The 21,446-nt window shown below is 33.6% G+C and overlaps 2 protein-coding genes across 2 annotated transcripts; both read left to right on the top strand.

The window, feature by feature from the left end:
• Positions 1-5,087: 5,087 nt before the first annotated feature.
• On the top strand, positions 5,088-12,641 carry LOC139972999 (fibrinogen-like protein A). Its single transcript, XM_071979344.1, has 4 exons — positions 5,088-5,226; positions 8,335-8,380; positions 9,707-10,700; positions 12,215-12,641. The coding sequence occupies exons 1-3, from the start codon at positions 5,158-5,160 to the stop codon at positions 9,889-9,891; spliced, it is 300 nt and encodes a 99-aa protein (XP_071835445.1). The 5' UTR covers positions 5,088-5,157; the 3' UTR covers positions 9,892-10,700; positions 12,215-12,641.
• LOC139973912 (fibrinogen-like protein A) lies at positions 10,400-12,465 on the top strand. The gene is made up of 2 exons (XM_071980798.1): positions 10,400-10,700; positions 12,215-12,465. The coding sequence occupies exons 1-2, from the start codon at positions 10,400-10,402 to the stop codon at positions 12,463-12,465; spliced, it is 552 nt and encodes a 183-aa protein (XP_071836899.1).
• Positions 12,642-21,446: the final 8,805 nt, after the last annotated feature.

Genomic DNA, 21,446 nt, shown 5'->3' with positions numbered 1-21,446 from the left:
CATCTTGAGTTTTGCTTTTCATTGTGAAACCACTGTGGTTTTTATCGAGCGTTTTTTATGCAAATTGTATTTTTTTTTTACTGAAATGAGATTGACAGTAATCGAGAAAAACGCCCAATATATGCTACACAAAAAAAAAAACCCGTTATCCACATGACTCCAGTTTACAGGTTTTGCCACTTAGCAATCTTCCACTCCTCCACCCCTATCTGCCGTTCAAGAAAAATAATATTTCACTTGACCGCAGCTCTGCACGACTTCACTTATTGGTCCCACCCCCCTCCCCTACCATCGCCCTTAACCACTACGACCCAGTACAATAAAAAAAAAAAAAGGTATGGGGCCTGTCCTGTTACTATGCACAAAATTTGAGTTACTTGTTTGGAGTCAGCGATAGAAAGTTACGTTACGCTCTAATTACCGTGAAGTGCACAATTACACACAAACAATACATTTCTGTACATGCCAGGAATATTTTCTTACTTTCTCATGTAGTCCTGTATATGACATCGAATTATCATTAAAACTCAATCGACTCGATAAGGCAGTCCAACATTATTTCCTTCACTCGCCAATTTTCAACGTAATCCTCAACGTATACACGAAAATATCTTTTAAAGTAAGACATTGTTCTCTCACCGTATGAACTTATTAATATATTCCATACTAAAGTATTCAATTCGTCCCCATAGATAATAGTGGTATAAATGATCACAGGCAAGAAGACAAGAGGATGTTGTTATGTTTGAATTGAAACAACATATAAAGTTGAATAAGAAAGCATAATGCTTTTATGACTTGTTGAACTCAAAATATGTACCATGAGTTGCAAACATCTCATTCACCAACTTGTATCACTAAAGAGGATGAATACTTACTTAAATCTACTTTCTTGTCCTTAAAACAACGTGTAAGATCTTTCACCGAGCACCGACTCTTGAATTTGCTCGGTAAACATAACAAAAAGCTAATAAAAATGTAAAATTTATCTCATTGATACAAAAAACAGCAAATGCACAATGTTAAGCGCTGTCGGGAATGCTCATTTACAGAGATTCAAATATGTATCGAGGAGTCTTTCGTTTTTCTTAATTACATTTGCATCGCCTTGAGGTTTTTCACTGTTTGTGAAGAGCGTCCTCTATTAAATCGTGGCTTCAGGTGTCGCACCACAATATTCGTTCAATTAAACTTTCAAGACCCTCCAAAGCATTGATAGAAGATTTCAACTGGCATACGGATCGTTAGCTCACTCCGTTTGTCAGTTGAAAGTGGATAAGGCCGGTGCCTTCCAATCATAATAGCTCCAGTTCGAGTTACTTCAAGATTAACGTGTGCCGTCTAGTTACAGAGTTTTTGACAATTGACAACTCATAATCATGGACGTTAAATATTAATCTAAGATACTGACTTTAGTCAGCTTGCGGCTTTGATAAGTCAATGAGGCTTCTTCGCGAGTTCCTGCTTGCAGGAGGATCTAAAATACATACATATCCTACCCACCACATATTGGTCTGTCATGGCACTTGCAAAGTTTCATATCATGACCGTTTTGATTTTGAGCTAGAAGAGGAGCAAATGTAGCAAACTGAGACCAACCCTTCAGTCTGCTTGCTCGGAGTAATATCAACATTTAACCAAAGAATGTATAAAATGGGTTATATCACCTTCAGTCCTCACTATCTTAAATTATTCTCTTTCACATAACGGCATAAAGACAGATGATGGTAACTGATATTATGCTAAAACCATCATTACATTTGGTCATCTTAGCTCCTTTTTTTCTGTTGTGGTACCTGCAAAGGAAAAGTGTCGTCTGCATTCATCCTAAGGCATTCAACGGGGCCCCCCAACCACGCCTAAAATTAACAGCAAGCGCTGTCATATGGGTCAAACTATTTCCGCGAAACTTGGCAAGTTTCATTGACTGACTGCAGATCATAACAGTAACGTGCTTTGATAATTAATATTATAAAATATTTCTGGAGCAACTATGAACTAAGAGATATTTTGAAACATATTTTCGAACATTCCAGTTAGACTAACTGTTTTAAACACTTGTGTTTCATGAAGCACTTTTTTTCCTAGGCAAAACTGCACACAAGTGGAACCTTAACTAGACAATCACCAAGCGCATTTCTATACAAGATTCATTATACATACATTAGGCCATATATGACAGCGCCCTCGGTCCATAAAATAACATGTCCTCATACACCAGAATGCCTTCACACTTTGCGTGTCATGTCTGTATCAATCATTAGACCATTAAAGAGTCAATGGACATACATGTAAATGCAGTCCTCACCTTGGGATAGATACTACGGTTCTTTTATTGTCCATTGCTGCTCACATAATGCACGAAAGTAACTGATTAAAAGAAATAAAATCATCTCTTAGAAACTTTTCCATAGTACTACTGAACACGACAAAAATCTCCAAATAAAATTATATACATTTTCTTCGTACAATTTTCGCCGATGCAAAGAGATCGAGCAAAAGTGATCATTGACTACAGATAACATTCGTCCATCCACCCCCCCCTTCCTCGTACTCCCACCACAACGAAATATATGCTTTTCCTTTCTTCGTATGGCACTGTATGTATGTATAGACATACAGTACACACAAACAAAGGATGAAGAATATCCAATATGTATTTATTGTAAGTACTTACTTAAACCTGTCTGAATAAAGAAACAAGGGAAAATATTCCTCTGCCTATAAAATATAGTCATAATTTTTTTAGAATTTTACTGAATACATACGTATCCAGCTAAAACACATCCTGCTAATGTAGTGTAATATTTCAGCACTGATAAACTGTAAAGGTAACTTGAAAGACACTAAACTGGTTTTTCTCAAACAGAGGACGACCGAATATAAACTAAAAACTTATAACTCCTACATGGGCTTGATATGTTAATATGTATGATTCTTGTAGGCTAGTATATCATTTTACAGGGGATGATTTCCTTTATCTTTCCTGTTGACGTAATCTGCTCTGGCTATCACATTGCTTCTCTTTCTATGCAGTTCTACACATGTCTTCTACAAAAACTGAATGCTCAGACCACTTGTATGTTTGTATTTGTGACAGGCAACAATTGATAAAAAGTTCCGTCATTCTCATCGGTCATATAGAAGAATCGCCGACACAAGTCGATATCACGATTACTCTATTAAAAAGATGGAAAGACAGTCAGTGTCGGCCTTAACTTCAATGCAACTGTTTAGTAAGACCAACTGAAATAAATCAATGAAACCATTTGATCACTGCTGTCATATTGTTTTAGATGTTCAGAGGTTTACTGTACACATACTGTACAATGTATGATATGATTGATGTCGTCTTACGTCATAAATTCCATTCATTAAAAGAACTCCCTTCCATTGCCTTTCTAACATGTTGGTAGTAAGGGTAACTTCACAAAGACACTATAAAAACATAAATCCTTCTCCTTGTATAAACTAACCTTAATGGGGAGCAATACTGCCTGATTGACTCTTCACATACTTTCAGTATACATATTTACGCCAACAATAATGACCTTTATCATGTCATTCTTTTACGAATTCATTGAATAAAAAGAATCAAATTCCCGGCCATTATCCCCTTTATCCGCACTTTTCTTCCATATTGGAGGAGAGGGAAGCAGATAATCAGCTGTTTACGACGTCATACATGCACCTGAGAGAGTTCCTGAAAATGCGTTGCCAACTCAAATGATATTAACATAGTTAATTGTTACACAACTTGTAAGACCTTTGGATATTTTTTAAATAGTGTAAAACACCATCAAAATGTATGTTAATGTAAAATATTTAACCAATTTTGAAGGATAGATGCATACTTACGCTAAATGTCGTTTATTAATAAATTTGCGTAAATTGGTATTTTGCAAGATGACTGTCAACACAGACGCACAGTGATTGTCATTGTTTGCTTTCGAATTTTAAACTACGGCTCAATCAATTTCTTCTGGAATTACTATTCTTTGTCGCAGGATGGAGTCAGTTGTACGCAATATTCACCTGGGGTAATGTGTGCCTCAGTCATGTTGAATTGCTCGAATGAACGATACTTTTCATCGACGAAGTGATGATCGCAGTCACAGTATGTTGAGTAGTGTTACTATGACTAAGTTAAATTGTGACTATACTTGTTACCTGAACTACGATTGTGGACATTGGACGATACACTGTTTAGGTCTAGGCTACATCTCGTATACATTACTCAAAATCGAACGCAAGATGGTGATGACTTAAGTTATTATTCTTTAGATTTCTGGATAATACAGTTCAATTCAACAGTTGTAATAATTTGAAAATCAGTGTTAGTTTAGTAGTTTCAGCATATACCGTATGCGAGCGTTGTTTTGTGTGCAGCGGTACTTCGAGAGAATCTTCATAGCGGCAAATCTAACTATGCCGAGGTGCACGTGTGACGCCACACAAACGTTGCATTGTGTGTAATTTCACAAAAACATGGCAACTTGCAGAGAACATGGGTGGGATTTCATTAAAATAAACTCCTGTTTCCCTAGATATGGAGGTTTGATACTGTTAAGTGGTATCCTCTTGATTGTAGATATATATTATAATTTTTGGGCACTGCATAAAGGGTCCTTTAATCAGTTTCCTTAACATCATTTAACTGTTGATGGTAAGCTACAGGAGACGAAATTCAGTTAATAGAAAGTAGTACGTTAGGAATCAAACTTACGGAAGTACTTATGGGTAAAAGGTTAATAAGCTGAGTGTAATATATATGCGATATTATCTGTGTTATCGAAAGAGATATTTTGAATTGGTTTGCGATTGTACAAGAATGTATTAAAACTAATGTGACCTCTCATCGCATTACGTCTATACATTTAAAGCTATAATAAAAGACCAATGGTAATTGTCATAAGTTTTACTCTTTAGGGACAATAGAAAAACTGTTAGCTTATGTTTTTATTTACGTGATCATCCAGGTTATCACAAATAGTATAAATGTAAATGGTTAATCAGCTCTTCGGTGACACGTGTCAACAACCACGTCATAGGACGCAGGGTAAGCTCAGAAAGTGGTTGAACTGATTCGCTGTCAGAAAGTTTACTTCATTCCTTCTTGAGATTTGTGATCGTTAAGACCAGAAAAAAATCGTCAAGATGCAGTTCATCCTAACATTTTGTGTTTTGGGACTCTTCTCTCAACTTCCAGCTTTCCAGGCAGAAACCGTAAGTTTCTTTTATGTTTTGTCAAATTCAAGTTGAAGTTGAATATTTAATTGTGATAAATGATTTTCTAACTCAATTATTTTTAAACTTAATACAATTTTTCAGTTCTCTTTACCATGCTGTTTGAGTTTATTGTCTATGTTCAGTTGATGTATTTGTCTATTTTTAAAGTATTGATATATATTATACTTAATCTACTTATTAAAAAAAAAATAGACTCTCATTGTGAACTACCTCATGTGCGCAATAAAACAAAATCAATTATATTACACCATATCATAGATAAGTTTGGTTTGAAAAGGAGTTTAAATATCAGTTATTTACCTGAAACAGCGATAAGAATTTCCTTTTGTTAACGAATACAATAAGCAATTTAAAATTGAGAGTTACTTGCCTATATATCGTGGAAACGATCACGTTTCAAACGGGTATTTAATTATTTCGTCCAACATAGCAAATAAACTTTAACAACCATCGATAACAAAAAACATGAAAATATTTATCATATGTAAGGATATAACCGTGGATTCTTTAACAAAGATTAATTGAAATTTTTCCTTGAGCCATTTTAACTTGCTTCCAAGCTAGTACATCAATCATGTAGTACAAACATAGTTCCATTATCCATTTTTGACAATTCAAATATATACTTTAAAAAACTACATGACGGAAGGTGACTTGGTAGATACATGGTACAGTGCAATACCAATAACTTAATGCCTTGAAACAATAATAGGAACTATTTGAAGCAATCGATAAAACTTAACATTTTCTTATTAACGGATTAGGTAAGTTATATTAAATGGTTAAATGATGTCTTACATAAAAAATACTCATAAATGATAAAAACTTAAGTTGCGGGAAAGATTCAAACGACTGTTTTCTATATATCAAGAAAATAAAATCCAATAATTTATATTCCGTTTATTACATTTAAGACTAAAGCAGATCAAAAGTAGAAAAAAAGAATGAAGTTGTTTGATTTGCTTAATTGTTTAAATAAACAAAGCAACGAACTTTGGCATTTGTGAATATCTACTCAGGATACCCACTTTTATAGAAATGTATTTATTCTACCGCGAGAGTCATTGTTTATATCAATCGACATTGTAGTTTGTTCTCCCCTGTGTTTTGAGCGCGTTCCTTCCTTGACATCTCATCAAGGAAATCTGGATAGAATTTCTTTTTATAGCAGTTTAAAAAATTGAAAAGAAAACATCTCGACTTAATTTCATCAAGTTTAAAACATGAACTTCGGATATGTCTGGCCAAAGTCAGCCGTATCACTACAAATGAATGTCACACATTTTTTTTACCTCAAAAGAAACAATAGTTTGTTCTCTACTGTGTTCTTAGAGCATGTTTTCCTTGGTATGACATCGACGACATATCGATGGAAATTTAAATTCTTTTAATAACAGTTTAAACAAATAACAAGAACCACTTATCGCCTTAATGTGATATAGTGTTTAAGATAAACGTCTGATATGTCTGGTCAAAAGTACGTTATTACGGTATTACTACTTAGTGAACATTTTGTTTATGACTGAGACTGTTTAAAATATCTTGTAAGGGTATAGAATGTTTCACATCATCGTTGCATCGCATTTAGTAATAAAGGCATGTTAATTATCTCTCAAATAAATTTTCCGCTTATTAGATTAGATCAGGATTTGTATTAAAGATTCTGCTGGAGGAACGCTGTTAGTTTATGCTAAGGAATTATGTCTATATCAAATAGTCAAATAGGATTTATCTTTGGAAACATTTTAAAAATTGGAGAAAAATCCATTACAATTTTTGATCAACATTAAACTCGAATATCACTTTTGATGATAAAATGTTGTCTAGATCAGTGCGTTGAAGTTTTCTAATTTCTCAAACACAAAATTGATTAATATGATGCATTCTAAAAAGCTTAAACTGTAATAAATTGTATCGGTGGTATAAGTTTATGGGGGAGTTTTAATAAGTATTAAATATTATTATTAACAAATACATCATATGTGTCATAAGATCAGAACAGTACAACTTAATAAGCAAACATAACCTAAAAGCAAGAAACGGTGAGAGTACCCACCATACTTTGTACTATTTTAAAACTTTCTAAAAATTGTAAATTATGTTGCAAGTTGTTGCTGGCCAATCCATTCAGCTTATACTGAAAAAATGATAAGAATAAACAAGATCCCTTGACAAAATGCAGATATGGCTCAGAGATACGAAAGCGACCCATTTAAATAGGATAATTCAAAATGTATTTGTACGTACATGAAACTCAATTCGTAATATTTTCATCAATCCTCAATTTCTTACTAAACTAAAAATTCAAGTAAGCACTGCTATAGTCGTATTTCCTTTTAACTACACAAAGACAAACATGACCATTAAAATGAGATATATTTATGAAAATTGTGAACGTCTAGAACGAATCATATTACTTTCTCACTTCATGTCGCGAAAATTCAAGCGCCATATATTATTGTTTTATCTAGGTTATTCAGTAAAAGGGCGAGAAACAGGACAACAATGGCGTTGAGTGTGTAACTTATTTATTCAGTCATTCTGTCATCTTAATAGTTTCAAAAACATTGTAAAAAGCTTGTCTTCAAACCTCCATGCCAAGAAGTAAACACAACGACAACACAGTATCGAATAGAAACACATTTTGTTTTCATTAAAATATGTCACGGCTTAACGATAGTTCTTTATACGTTATTAATTGAATACTTATACTGTGTTGGAATAGAGTGTTGAATAGTGTCTCTTGATTTCCCGTAATGTTTCCTACAAAGGAAATAATATCTGAGTGAAAGAGAAATATCTTAGTACGAATATTACATAAACCTTGTCACACGATTGGGGTCAAAGTAAATGCCTCTCTATCAGTGAAATGATTAAGATGACTTAATGGTGACATAGTTAATGATCCCTGATTTCACTACATTGGACTTTAACCAAAGATTAGCAGCAACTAAAAAATGCTTTGGAACTGAATTGATTTCGGCAGTAAGTACCCTTTACAAACGAGTCCCTCACGCCTATCGGAATGTCCTTTTAGTGACTTCGTTGACTTTTATATTTTCAATTTTCATATCTCCATTTTAGAATGTTGGACGGGAAAATTCTGTGAGGAACAAAAGAAGCACTGGAGGTAAGAGAAATGTATCATTCTTATTCATATGTTCTTTACTATTCCAATGATTCTAACATAAATCTTTTACATTTTTACAATTTTGTCAATTTAGAGGTACCCATCGATATATAGGATTCATCTAACTTAATTAATCATCTACATCATTGATTTTGATCGACACTTGTTGCGATTTCTACTTTATTGAAATGCATTTGTTCCATATGCTGTTATACTTCCGTTCGTGATGTGGTAATTAAATATGCACCAATACCTACTACCTTATATTATCATCGACTGGTTAATATTTTTTAAATGCTTTCTTCATTTAAAGACGTAGTGTGGATAATTAAATTTGGTTACAAGAAATACTGTAAAAAAAAATTACCCGCTTTAAAAGCTAGCTGGAAACAACTTATAGTAAAAATATTGAGAGCCTTTTAATGTGTTTCGCGGTGGTCTAAAGTAAGCCAACATTTGTCGATTAATCTTAAACAAACATAGCTACTTAAAATTATATTACTTCATTTAAAATTTCGGTATGATTTTTTTTTCCATTTTAATTTTTAATTTGGGTTTCATGTCTTTAGTAAACTATTATTATAGAGATACCCATCGGTGAATAAATACATATATAGTATTCATCTCACTTAATATTCAGTACCGTTTTAAAATAATATCATCAAAACAGTATTATAGAAACTTAATCGATCAGTCATAATAATGATATTGATTGACAATGATGGTGATTTCTGTTTTTGTGGTCTTCACATATTTTTGGTTAATATGCGTTAATACTTACGCTTCTTGATGTGGTATTTATATATGAACCAAAACCTACTATACCCTAAGTACTCTGACGTACTCTGGTTTTTGTAATTTGGTGAAGAAAAAAAAAATATCTCAAAATCAAAAGCCACACGCTTTTAACACTAGGCAAAAAGGTAAACAAAATACTGAAAGCCTTTTAATGTTAGTCGCGGCGGTGAAAAGGAGGCCAACATTTGTCGTTTTAAATTAAATAGACATAGTTACCAGAACTTATCAGGATTTTTTTTTCTTGCGGTGGGAGGAGGGAGGGGTTGTATTCTGTTACTTCATTTAAGATTTTTCTGTTTATTTGTTGTTTCCTTTTACGATTTTACAATGTTTACTTCAATGGTGTTCTTCCAAGCAAGAAAATGTATGGAAGGTTTATGTGTCATATTTTGAAAAACAGTTTTTTCTTTGTGCAAACCGTAATTTCAATTTTATCGATAGACCGGTAAACGGGACGTCGAGTTTGGTAGTTCACTTTAAAATTGTTCGCATCTATTTCTTACAAGTTTTTCATTTTCTTTCCTTCAGACTCCTCCTACTTTTTCTACCAAGACCCAGAATATCCTCGAGATTGTAAAGAAGTTTACGACCAATGTGAAGGGAGTTCCTCTGAATCTGGAATTTATCTGATTAAGCCAGATGAAGCCAATGAACCTTTTCAAGTTTATTGTAATAACTCAATTGACGGAGGAGGCTGGACGGTAAGAACATAAAAATATATTACCCTTAATTAATTTCTATTCTGCTTCCTGAAGTATGTTGATATTTTATTGGTTCTGTAAAAAGCGATTCCTTATACAGATTATGTGTGTTACAGGTGCTGATTCGTTTGACAAGGCATGCATTCTTTATTCATATCTTTTTCAGCTTGATTTAATTCTCAGGAAAACGTTACTTAGTGTCAAATTTACCGTCTTAGATATGTATTTCTAATTACGCTCAATTATAACTTTCAGAGTAACCATTAATATTCCTAAGTATGATTGTTTCCTCTTGTAGCGAGACAGTTTTTCGAAACCTCAAAATGTTTCTAAAGCCATATACTGTTCGCAATATGGGCATAAATTATATGATACCAAATGTATTCCATCAGAAAAAGAAGAATCTAAATGGTGTACAGGTTACAGTATCTGTTCAACGTAAGACGAACCATTAAAACTAACCACACTGATAAATCAAACCCGTACATCGTACAAATGGTTCATTATGTTCAAACCAAATATGACATGTTTTGTTTTGCAACTAAACCAGGTCTTCCAACGCCGGGTCGATGGTTCCGTAGAATTTTACAGAGACTGGGATGATTACCGAGATGGCTTTGGTTTCCTGAACAGGGAATTTTGGCTTGGCAACGATAAAATATCACTCTTAACTAACCAAAAGGATTACATGCTTCGCATTGATTTAAACAACGTGAATGGAGATCCCTACTTTGCGAAGTACGACCTGTTTAGGATCAGCGATGAAGAGACTAAGTATCGTTTAGTTGGCCTTGGAGAATACGATAGCTCCAGCACTACAGGTACGTATATATTTAACCTCGTGGATTTTGCTTGTCACCATCAATACCTTACAAAGGACTAAATATTAGCAAGGAAATTATGAACGCCTCTACCAAATTATGCATAACTACCTTGATACGTTACCTCCCTTTGTAACATTTGTCGCCAAAATAACCCGTGTATTTAAATTTGTCAGTTCATTAGTGATTGTAATCATTCATCAAATATGTAGCATATGCGCAGACTTTTAGAAATGATCATCTCAAAAACGATATCTATGATGATGAACTCATTTACATGTCTATAATAACATTGCATAAATCTGCAACGATACACTGCAAACCTCCCGGGCAATGGTCGTTATACTATACTTCTGTTGTTATAAAAAAAAACACCGGAAGAATCCAACACGTCAACGCTGTCAGTCTGAACATACTGTTTTAATATATCCATAAATATGAATTATATTTGGTTTATTTATTATGTTCGAATGTGAGATTTAATAAAGTATACTTACATGTGATAAACGATAAATTGGGAGCTAAAGCGTAGACAGCCGGCGGTCATAGACAATTACTGACTATTTTTATTCAATTAGAACACTGTTTGTTATCAAATCGGAAGAGAGCTGGTCAGGTGAAATTGTGGTTGGAATCCATGATCAATGCGCACCTTAAATGAACTCAGGTTGCAAGATATACCTTAAATGAACTCAGGGTGAAACACTTATACCTACAGTGACATAAGGCATTGTAATTGATAACAACAAACCTATTCCAACTTCCTTGTCATCTGCCCATCATCCCATAATTTTTTTTACCCTCTCTAATAATTAAAAAGACCTCATATCCGTTCCAATGGAATCGTAACGAAAATAGAATAATAACAGAGTAAAAATCTTTAAAGACTTCTCAAACAATAATACAATAATTTGGTAAATAAAACCATTGATGAAAAAATAATGTTCTTCATAATTGGTTAATTTAATTTTATATACGGTTCCCACATACCGGTACCATTGTCGTAGCAACGATATAATACTTGACATAGACATAATGTGTATCATAAAGTAAAAATTAATCCATAACGTGTGATGTGAAAATTGGATACTGACAACAAACTGGTTTAAATTTAGCCATTTTGTCCCGTTTTTATTGTTTGTATTAATTGACGTTGGAAAGGGTTCCAGTATAATCGTAAAGAAATTGTCAGTTTGCAATGAAAATATATCATTGTGTTCTTATAATGTTGGGAAAAAAGCACAAAAGTATAATAAAGCAAATCAATATTAATTTGGGTTTCATCTAAAGGCACTAGCAATTCCTTCAAGCGGTGTATACAACATTTATTTGGGAATTAATACAAATTTAAAAAAAAAAACTGTTTGTTTAATTTGACAGTGTTTCATTCATCAATAATTCTACATAAATTATACTATGAACCGTCTCTTAATTTATGCCGTGTGGAAATAACTGAAAACTATTTTAAATATGATCATGCATTTTATCTCCATCTCGTGTTTTCATTTTCACAGTGAATGATAGAATGGCTTACTACAGGAACATGTCATTTACTACATTCGACAGTGACAACGACCTACATAGTAGTTATAACCTGGCCCAGAATTATCATGGAGCGTGGTGGTACAAGACTTATAACTATAATGTCAATCTCAACGGACTTTACTCATCCGGAAGTACTAATTACAAAAGCATCCACTGGTATAGTCTTCCAGGAAGTAATTACAACATAAAATACGCAGAAATGAAGATACGTCCAGTGTGATACATCAGCCGCAGACAGCAACATCAATCAATGAGTGCTTCTAGAAAAATGAACTTACAACTTTCGAATACAATGAACGAAAATTTAACTTGACGAACAACTTTAAATATATCTCTCTGTCAAAACCGATAACTGCTTCTTGATAATATTTTTTGAATAAATGTCAGGTAATTATCCACCCTGAGTGTAAATCCTTTGTCCTGTGTGTGTTGAATATTTAAACAGCAGTAAGCTGATGACGAAGATAATAATGTTAGCACCTTTAATTGAAAGCAGCTTGCCCCCTCCCCCCCCCCCTGTAGAAAATAGTTACTCTGATAAACATTCATGATATCTTTAAAGGCATTGAAGACTCGCCCCAAACCGCGTGCGGCCATCTGAAAAAGTTAACTTCCCGTTGCTTGCAAGTGACGTTTTGTTCGTGTCGCTACAAAATGCAGACAGTACAGTAATGAAACATGATACCTTGTTATCTTTAGCTGGACCTGAGATGTCCATCGCTGTATAGTTTGTACACTGTGCTGTGGGTATTGACCGCAGCTGTATGTACTGACTGTAGACTAGTCTCTAATTACCCATGGTAGCAAGCTGTGTGTGTGTTTTGGGGGATCGATGGTGGTGTCTAACACTTCTGTTACACCTCATTCGAACCTAGGTCAGATTACCGGCATTAGACGTTTCTTTTTGCGCGAGTCTTCACACCCTTAAAGGTTATAGTGAATGTAACTGTTAAATTACCATACAACTTACCAAAGTGTAAGTAATAAATAACCATCCGCCTAAGTATCAATAAATTTGCCAAAAATAACATGGAATTCAAAAATCATTCAATATGATCATGTTTATATTTGCTTGTTTCTGGATAATTGCATTTTAGAGTACATTAACGATTTGAACATAATTGATGAAATTTCATCACTTAAGGTACATTCCTTACTCCACATAACAAAACGAAACTCATAACATGGGATACATTTATTGGAAAGCAGCCAGTCTATAAATTTCTTTACAAAAAAAAAACGATTTTGCCTATAAGTATGTATTTTACATCCCTTACCACTCCCCCCCCCCCCCCTCCCCATAGATACAGAAATAAAGACACTTTGACACACCTGTGAATATGATCCTTATTAAGGTTAGTATCAATATAACTGTTAACACAGTACTTGACAGTTAATCGTAGTAAACCCTTTACCATATAAAATGTTGATATAAATAGTAATAGATAACCATCCGCAAGAGCATTAATTGATTTAGCTAAAACTACATCGAAATGAAGATATCATTCAATATTAAATACTAAATCTTGTTTATCTTTGCTTGTTTCTGGATTATTGCATTTTAAAGTACATTAACATATCGAACATAATTGAGGAAATTGTGTCGATTCAAGGGATTTAATGAACAACCTTTCGGCTTCGTCGCGGCTAAACATTTTCATTTGAGAATATAAAATTACGTGCCATGTATAGCCAACGTGCCAGTTACCAATACAAATGTATAGTGTCTATTGAAACAGTAGTTTAACAATTAGTATGTGTGTAAGACAAAAGGAGAATTATTTGAAGTAGACCCAGCTATTTCGGAGTTTCAAGTCACAAGAAGAGCAGAAATATCACGTGTTAAAACCTTGAACATGCTGGACTTACATTGAAGTTTGGTGAGCGTTAACTTAGCTAAGAAAAACATATAACACACTTCTTCCATTTGAGGTAGGAGCGTAATTTATAATAATCGCTCACAGAGACCATGCCCTCACCCCCCCCCCTCCCCATCTCTACCTTAGATGGTCAGTCGGGGTAAATGGATCATTCGTGGTACTTTCCTTATTCAGTTGGAGAAGAATTGAGTTACTTCTATACGGCTGTCCACCCATCTTTTTTTTCAATATCATACGAAATATTTGTTAGCAAAAACTGGCATTTAGCACTACTTGTATTTATTTAATTTGTCTTAATATGTATCAGAATGCACTCTTTGGCGTCTGAATTGTTCATTCTTTGATTGTTAAAAAACAACAAAATCCCTGAACAGGAGACGGCTTTAATGACACCAGGGCAGCACTCCTTCCTTTGTGGAATCCTCGATTCACCACTGTCCCATGCAAGTCACTACCCAAGTCACTGGGGGAATCTTTTAATTTATTATTTAGCGTAGGGTTCCCAGATGGAAATTCAATACATTTCGTAAATTTAGAGGGGAGGGATTTCGTGAATATGCCATATTTGTAAAAGATACTTCAAGGTTTACAAAGAGAAATGTGACTAAAAATTCCATCATTTGATTATCTGAAACTCTTGTTTTCTAATTCAATTGATAAACCAGAGCGATCCCGCAAATGGCTTTTGAGTTCATACGTAGGTGTAGCAAATGCGCAGACGGGGCGTCGCATTACCACTGTCGATCACAATAGCAATAAGTAAGGAGGAGGGGGCAACCTGCATCTTACCCTACCCCTGTTACTAAACAATGTCATATTGTCACTCGACCTTCATTTTTATAAGATTGTTTAATAGTCATAACATCAGACAAAACAATAGACAAATTTGCAAGTTTTAAATTCCGTTTTAGTTTAGCTCTAAAATTCCTGGTAGCTTAGTTCTTTGCTTAAAACAAAACTAATTGAAATTAATTTATCTTACCAAAGGGTTTTAACCATTCAATGCTTTATATACGCCGCAACACGACTACTTTCCGTAATTTGCCAATTGATTTACTTTCATATTATTAAACTTGTGTATTACATTTAATGTTAATTTCAAACCATGTTTACTTTGCAGAAACTCAAATGAATATTGAGTGGTCTTTCCTTTTATATCATTACCTTTGCAACAATACAATTACCAATATAATAATAATAATAATTATAATAATAATAATAATAAACCAAATGCAATTCGTATCGCCGTAAGAATATCACTGTTTGAGAAGAGCCCCTCAAAAAAATCAGAGCTGCAAAGTATCGACAGCAGTAAGCACTTGAAAATTCAATGGGGCTCTCCAGCCACAACCATACTTAATAGAGGGCGCTATTATATCGATCCTATCTAGTTCCTCGAAACTTGCACTGACTTGCATTGACTGACTGCAGATCATAACAGTACCGGGAGTTGAACATTAATATTATAAACTATTTCTGGAGTAACTATGGACTAAGAGCTCTTTTGAAACATATTTTCGAAAATTCCAGTTACACTAACTGTTTTAAGCATTTGTGTTTACACAGAGCACTTGTTTTTCGTAGGCAAAAATGCACACAAGTGGAACCTTTAACTAGACAATATGAATGTTACCAAATTTCCCACTATTTTATCTGTATTTGAAAGTGAATGCGGTTAGTTAGATACTGCGATTATCATATCAAGCCCGTTATGGAGTCCATTATAAACACAAAGTAACCGATCCCTAACTCGACAACTTCTTTTTGTACGATTGAGTAGTAAATAACCACAAATCATGACGATGGGCTTTTTTCTTAACATGTTGGCTGATCCGAAGAGATCTAGCGAATGTGCCCATTGACTACATTATACATTCGTCTATTCCCCTCCCCTCCCCGTCCATCCCCCCTCATATCCTCCTCCCCCACCAAGAAATAAAAGGAATATGTATACCGTCGAAATCGAATGTAGATGGGACTTTAATGTCTTTACCAATGATTTGCCGTCAATGTAGGTGCTTATCTGAGGTTGAATTAAGTCTTTTTATAGATCACATGCAAACATCAATATCCTATTGTAAAATTAATATGACGTAAGGTTCACGCACATATTGTTTGATTGTATACATCCTTGTCTTATCGAAGCCCTTATCATAAAGTTGTTGTTTATGAGTATCGACTAGGAGTAAGTTATACAGCGACCTCAACCAGCTATCTTGAAGAATGATGTCTAAAAGCAGAAGTTCCATGCCGATATGTCATACGCCAACATAACTGGCGACACACTATCTTAAAGTAATCTCTCTGTTGTCTAGCATGTCATTTTACAGGGGATGATTTCCTTTATCTTTCCTGTTGACACAATCTACTCTGGCTATTACATTGCTGCTCTTTCTACGCAGTACTACACACGTCTTCTACAACCACTGAATGCTCAGACCACGTGTATGTATGTCTTTGTGACAGGCAACAATTGATAAAATGTTTCATTCTCATTCTCAGCGGTCATATAGGAGAGTAGCCGACACAAGTCGAAATCACGATTACAAAAATAAAAAGATGAAAAGACAGTCAGTGTCTGCATTAACTTCAAGGCAACTGTTAAGTAAGATCATCTGAAATAAATCTATGAAACCGTTCGATTACTGCTGCCACATTCTCATCGATGTTCAGAGGTTTACTGTAAACATACTGTACAATGTAAGATAGGATTGACGTCGTCCTACGTAATAAATTCCATTCATTAAAATTACTCCTTTCCATTGCCTTTGTAACATGTTGGTAGTAAGGGTAACTTCACAATGACTCTATAAAATCATAAATTCTTTTCCTTGTATAAACTAACCTTAATGGGGAGCAATACTGCCTGATTGATCTTCACATACTTTTAGTATACATATTTACGCCAACAATAATGACCTTTACCATGTTATTCTTTTACGACTTCATTGAGTAAAAATAAATCAAATTCACCCCCCCCCCCCCCATTTTCCCCTTATCCGCCATTATCCTCCATATTGGAGGAGAGGGAAGCAGACAATCAGCTGTCTACGACGTCTTACATGCACCTGAGAGAGTTCCTGAAAATGCGTTGCCAACTTAAATAATATTTACATAGTTAATTTTTGTCTAAATATACCTATGTGCATGTGTGACGTCATGCAAACGTTGCATCCTGGGTAATTTCACAAAAACATGGTAACTTGCAAAGATCGTGGGTGCGATTTTATAAAATAAAAAAAAACTCGTCTTTTCCTAGATATAAAGGTTTGATACTGTTAAATTGTATCTTCTTGATTGTAGATATATATAAGAATTTTTGGCACTGCATAAGGGGCTTTACAGCAGTTTCCTTGACATCATTTAACTGTCGATGGTAAGCTGCAGGAGAAAAAAAATCAGTTAATTGAAAGTAGTACGTTAGGATTCAAACTAGCGGAGGTACTTAAAAGTGTAAGGCTAATAAGCTGACTGTAATATATATGCGATATAATTTGTGTTATCAAAAGAGATATTCTGAATTGGTTTAAGATTGCATATGAATGTGATATAACTAATGTGACCATGAAAGTCACATTGCATTACGTCTATACAATTGAAGCTATAAAAATGGAATAATAGTAATTATCATAATTTTTACTCTTTAAAGGACAATAGAAAAACTGTTAGCTTGTGTTTTTATTTACCTGATCATCCAGGTTGTAACAAATAGTGTAAAGGTAAATGGTTCATAAGCACTTCGGTGACACGTGTCAACAACCACGTCACAGTACGCAGGGTTAGCCCAGAAAGTGGTTGAACTGGTTCTCTGCCAGAAAGTTTACTTCATTCCTTCTTGAGATTTGTGATCGTTAAGACCAGAACAAATCGTCAAGATGCAGTTCATCCTAATATTTTGTGTTTTGGGACTCTTCTCTCAACTTCCAGCTTTCCAGGCAGAAACTGTAAGTTTCTTTTATCTTTTAACAAATTCAAGTTGAAGTCGAATATTTAACTGTGATATATGATTTTCTAACTCAATAATTTTTAAGCTAAATATGATTTTTAGTTTCTCTTTACCATGCTGTTTGAGTTTATTGTCGGTGTTCCATTAATTTATTTGTCTGTTTTTAAAATATTGATATTATTGTACTTAATCTACTTATCAACAATAAAATATATAATGCTCATTGTGAACTACCTCATGTGCACAATAAAATATAATAAGTTTAATTACACCATATCATTAACATGGATAGGTTTGAAAAGGGGTCTAAATATCAGTTATTTTCTTAAAACAACGATAAGAATTCCTATTTTTTTAAGGAATACAGTAAGCAATTTAAAATAGACAATGACTTGCTGATATATCGTGCACACGATCACGTTTCAAACAGGTATTTAATTATATGGTATAACATAGCAAATAAACTATAACAAATATCGAAAAAACATGAAAATAATTATCATATGTAAGGATATAACTGTGGATTCCTTAACAAAGAATTAATTGAAATTGTTTCTTTTAGCCATCTTTAACTTGCTTCTAAGCTAGTACATCAATCCTATAGTACAAACATAGTTCGAACATCCCTTTTCGGCAATTCAAATATAATTTTCAAAATTACATGAAGGAAGGTGATTTGCTAGATACATGGTGCAGTGCAATACCAATAACTTAATGCCTTGAAACAATAATAGAAACTATTTGAAGTAATTTATAAAACTTAACATTTTCTTATTAACATATTAGGTAAGTTCGATTAAATGGTTACATATAGCAAAAATACTCATAAATGATTTTAAACTTAAGTTGCTGGAAACATTCAAACGATTATATTCTATATATCAAGAAAATAAGATCCAGTAATTTCAAATGTCAAATTTATATTCCGTTAATTACATTTAAGACTAAAGCAGATCAAAAGCAGAAAAAAAAAGAATAAAGTTGTTTTGACTTGTTGAATTGTATAAATAAACAAAGCAACGATTTTGGCATATGTTAATAGCTACTAAATATAACCGTTATTCTAGAAATGTATTTATTCTATTGCGAGACTCATTGTTAATATCAATCGACATTGTCGTTTGTTCTTTCCTGTGTTTTGAGCGCGTTCCTTACTCGACATCTCATCAAGGAAATCATGATAGAATTTCTTTTTATAGCAGTAAAACAAGTTGAAAAGAAAACTTCTCGATTTAATTTTATCAGGATTACCCACATGAACTTCGGATATGGCCAAAGTCCCCCGTATTACTACAATGTATATCAAACAATTTTATTCTGGAGACTGAGTAAAATATCATGTTTCATGTCACCGTTGTATCGTGTTTACTAATAGTGGTCTTTAAAATATCTCTCAAATAAATATTTATTTCCCATTCATTGGATAGATATTATATATTTTGTTGGATGTAATTTGGTAGCGAATATTACGTACATGTTATGATAAATGTTCCTTTCCCCAGTAAGCAGTTCTTAACCTTTAATTGCTGATATTCTTGGATGGGCATTCTCCCTTTTTGCGCCAAGAAATATACAAATTTGACAAATGTGTTTTCAATTATACCTTTCAAAAAAGCAAGTAACCTGATTAACAATCGATGAAGAAATCAAAATAGTTAAAACCTGATACTTAAATGAGAGTCTACTACAAACTTAGGAGAGCAACAAATTATTAATTTTAACAAATGTTAACCCTATTGACACTTTGCTGCCGAATCTCAGAAACTCAGAGCAATCAATAAAACTAAAAGCTTTTTTTTATATTCATACTAGATCAGGTGGAATGATGCCTTAAAATCATAAGTTAGGCTATACTCATAAATCACAAACACTTGATGTAAATATCGAATCGATTATATTCGATGTGATCCTACCAAGTAACAGTACATATTTTTTAAACAATAACTTTATATTACTTTCGTCATGTATTTCATTAATTAAACATACCAAGGAGAGAATAACGTTGCTTCGGCTTGTTTAACTCTGTAAATAAACCAAACAACAATCGGGACACGCACTACTGAAATTTATTTTGTTTTACCTAGAAACTTATTTTTTACATAAAAAGAAAGAATAGTTTGTTCTCTACCGTGTTCTTAGAGCATGTTTTCCTAGGCATCACATCGTCGACATAGCGATGGAAAATCCAGATATTTTAATAACAGTTTAAACAAATGACAAGAATCACTCATTGCCTTAACCTGATGTTTTGTTGAATGTAAACGTCAAAAGTACGCCGTCGTATGACTTCAAAAGGAAAACTGAACAATTTGTTATGAATGAGACATGAATGTTTAAAATAGCATATCTGGGTAAAGGCTTAATAACATTGTTGCACCGTATGTAGTAAAAAAGGCCTGTAAAATATCTCCCAAATAAATATCAAGATTTATTAGATTAGATTAGGATTTGTATTAGATATTCTAATGGAGGTACGCTGCTAGTTTACGTTAAGGAATTATTTTTATATAAAATAGTCAAAACGGATTCATTTTTGGAATCATTTGAAAACATGGAGAAGGCAGTGAGGAATCCATTACAATTTTTGAACAATATAGAAAGCGAATATCACACTTGATGATAAAATGTTGTCTAAATCAGTGCGTTGAAGTTTTCCAATTTCTCAAACACAACATTGATTATTATGATGCATTCCATATAGCTTCTATTGTAATGAATTGTATCGGTGGTATTAGTTTATGAGGTACAAGTTACTAAACAAACAGAACCTTGAAGGAAGAAACGGCGAGAGTACCCACCGTACTTAGTACTATTTTATGTAAATTTCTAAACTTTCTAATAATTGTAAGTTTGTTTCAAGTTAAAGCTGGGCATATTATTCAGCTTATACTGAACAAAACCAAAGAACACATGACAAAATGTAGAAATGGCTCAGAGATACGAAAACGACTCATTTAACTAGGATAATTCTAAACGCATTTGCATGTACATTAAACTCAATTCGTAATATTTTCGTCAATCCTAAACTTCTCACTAAACGATAATTTAATCAAGTAAGCACTGCTTGGGTCGTATTTCCCTTTTACTACACAAACTTGTCCATTAATATGAGATATATTTATGAAAATTTTGAACGTCCATATTACTTTCTCACGTCATGTCGCAAAAATTCAAGCGCCACATATGATTGTTTTATCTAGATTATTCAGTAACAGGGCGGGAAACAGGACAACAATAGCGTTGAGTGTGTAACTTGTTTATTCGTCATTCTGTCATCTAAATAGCTTCAAAAATAATTTTAAAAAGTTTGTCTTCAAACATCCATGCCAAGAAGTAAACACAACGACAACACAGTATCGAATGGAAACACATTTT

This window comes from Apostichopus japonicus, chromosome 9, assembly GCF_037975245.1.
Source record: "Apostichopus japonicus isolate 1M-3 chromosome 9, ASM3797524v1, whole genome shotgun sequence".
Lineage (NCBI taxonomy): Eukaryota > Metazoa > Echinodermata > Holothuroidea > Aspidochirotida > Stichopodidae > Apostichopus > Apostichopus japonicus.
The sequence above is the reverse complement of the archived record's forward strand: the minus strand, read 5'-3'. Positions and strand labels throughout refer to the sequence as shown.